General features: G+C 74.2%; 1 protein-coding gene across 1 annotated transcript; it reads left to right on the top strand.

Moving 5' to 3' along the window:
- The first annotated feature begins 214 nt into the window (after positions 1 to 214).
- On the top strand, positions 215 to 2,378 carry FNDC10 (fibronectin type III domain containing 10). The gene has a single exon (XM_084872837.1). The coding sequence runs from the start codon at positions 401 to 403 to the stop codon at positions 1,097 to 1,099; it is 699 nt and encodes a 232-aa protein (XP_084728963.1). The 5' UTR covers positions 215 to 400; the 3' UTR covers positions 1,100 to 2,378.
- Positions 2,379 to 2,649: the final 271 nt, after the last annotated feature.

The following is a 2,649-nucleotide window of genomic DNA, read 5'->3' on the forward strand; positions in this document are numbered from 1 at the left end:
GCCGGAGGCGGAGGGACCGGCGGACGCGCGCGGAGCCGGCCACACCCGCGCGGCCGGGGCCGGGAGACCCCGGGGCGCGCGCCCGCCTCCCCCGCGCGCCTCCCCTCCAGGTCCACGGCCTCGCGAGGGTTAAGGGGGCGGAGCGTGGGGCGGCCCCCCCGCCGCCGCCGCCGCCGCCGCCGCGCCGGGTCCGAGCGCGCACGGGGCGCAGGGAGCGGGCGGGGGCGGCGGCGGCGGCGGCGGGGGGCACGCCGCGCGGGGGGCGAGCGCGGGGAGCGGCGGCGGCGGCGGCGCAGCCCGCGTGACCCTCCGCCCGCGCCCGCGAGCCCGCGTCCCCGCGAGGAGCCGGAGTCCGCAGCTGCGCCAGCCCCGCCGCCGCGCCAGCCCCGCCGCAGGCAGGATGCGCTCCGGGTCGCTGCCGCCGCCGATGCTGCCGCTGCTGCTGCTGCTGCTGGCCGCCCGCGGGCCGCCGCCCTGCGCCGCGGACACCCCGACGCCCGCGAGCTGGGAGCCGCCGGCCGACGCGCCCTGGTGCCCCTACAAGCTGCTGCCCGAGGACCCCGAGGCGAGCGGCGCGGCGCGCCTGTGCTTCCGCACCGCGATGCGCGGCTTCCGCTGCGAGGAGCCCGGCTGCAAGGCGCACACCTCGGCCGGCGGCATGCTGCGCGCCAGCGTCCTGCGCAACCGCAGCGTGCTGGTGCAGTGGCGCCTGCCGCCCGGCCGCGCGCGCCGCCTGCGCTCCCTGCTGCTCGAGTGCTCGTGGCGCGGCGCCTACACGCGCTTCCCCTGCGAGCGCGTGCTGCTCGGCACCTCCTGCCGCGACTACCTGCTGCCCGAGGTGCACGAGGGCGTGCGCTACCGCCTGTGCCTGCAGCCGCTGCCCGTGCACAGCCAGCGCGGCATCGATGACATCCCGCCCCCCGAGTGCGTGGAGTTCGTGGCGGAGCCGGGCGGCATGCGCGACATCGTGGTGGCCATGACCGCCGTGGGCGGCTCCATCTGCGTCATGCTGGTGGTCATCTGCCTGCTGGTGGCCTACATCACCGAGAACCTCATGCACCCGTCCTTCGGGCGCCCGGGCCTGCGCCGCCAGCCCTGAGCCCGAGGATGGCCGCGGGGGGCCCCTGTCCCCCGCCCTGCCCCCCGTCCCTCCCTCCTCACCCCCCCCAGGCTGTCCGCGCAGGGCCGCTGCGGATGGAGATGGAGATGGAGAGCGCGCAGGCCTGCGCCGCCACCTGGGACTCATCCCGCCTCTTCACCATCGAGCTGCCCGCTCCCCGGAATCCAGTGCGAGACTGGCCCTGGGGCCTGCGGAGCGGGGTGCGGGCCGCCACCGGGCCCCTCCCCTTCTCCCGAGGCCTTTGCAGGGACTGACTGTGAGGACAGAGAGCGCCTCCTAGCGAGAGCCGCTGGCATCACCCCCTGGGACGTCGCCTGCACCTCCAGCCTGTGCGTTGCTTGGTTCCTGTGCGCTTTGCTGCTCCAGGCCCCCCCCCCCCCGGGCCTTGTCCGCTCTGCACCCCTCCCCGTGGCTTAGGTTAGCCTTGTGCCTTAGTGTCCCCGGCCCCTCCCGTGCAGCCCGGAGGGAGCTGTGGCCCCCGGATGGGCGGGCTGGGCTGTGTGTGCGCGCTTTGGGCCGGAGTCCCCCTCAGGCTGTGCAGGAGCCTCGGTAGACAGTGCCCCGTGGTGTGTCCCTGTGGGGGGTGTCTGACCAGCTGGGAGCCCGGATGGATTCGGTTCAGCAGGTGGGGCCTGGCCTCCAGCTCCTCTGACCTTGGGCGGGGGAGGGGGGGAGCTGGCTGGGAGCCCCCCTTTTCATTTTGCAGTGCTGCCTCTGAGGAGGACTTCCTGTGGTAAGTGGGGGCAGAGGGCTGGGAAGAGGGGCCCTGGTCGGAAGGGGCAGCGTTGGGCTCAGAGGGCAGACGAGATGCCAGCCCAGCCCAGCTGGACCATCACTGAGTCTGCATCGTGATGGACAGGACGCCCCCCCCCCTGCGATGGGGGGCCGGGAGCCCAGGATCGGGTGGGGATGCGGCTGCCCTCACTCCCACTGTGGTGGGGAGGCTGGCCGTGCGCCTCCCCGGACAGACCGAGTGCCCTCGCCGAGGCTGCTTCCTGTGCTGACCACCTGGCAGGTGCCGGGTGCCGGGAGGGGTGCGGTGTGGCGTGCCTGCCCTCCGTGGGAGCCCCCGACTGTGACCCCCTGGATCTGGCACTTCTGGAGTCACTGTGGCTAACCCTTCGCACCCTCGCCCTCACCCTGGCGGCTACTGGCAACCCCAGTGCCCGCTCCCTCCCGCTGTCCTCGCTGTGGTGTGCTGCTGGTCAGGTGTGAGCCTCGTGCCCATGTCTAAACATCCATCATCTTTAGACTCAAACCGCTGCCTGTGTGCTTATTTGGGGGGGGGGAAGAGGCGGAGGGGGAGAGGGAGTGGGGGAGAGGGGGAGAGGGAGGGGAAAGAGGCGGAGGGGGAGAGGAAGTGGGGGAGGGGGAGAGGGAGGGGAAAGAGGCGGAGGGGGAGAGGGAGTGGGGGAGAGGGGGAGAGGGAGGGGAAAGAGGCGGAGGGGGAGAGGGAGTGGGGGAGAGGGGGAGAGGGAGGGGAAAGAGGCGGAGGGGGAGAGGGAGTGGGGGAGAGGGGGAGAGGGAGG

Source organism: Pipistrellus hanaki (assembly GCF_964339955.1).
Source record: "Pipistrellus hanaki genome assembly, chromosome: 2".
In the NCBI taxonomy this organism is placed as follows: domain Eukaryota; kingdom Metazoa; phylum Chordata; class Mammalia; order Chiroptera; family Vespertilionidae; genus Pipistrellus; species Pipistrellus hanaki.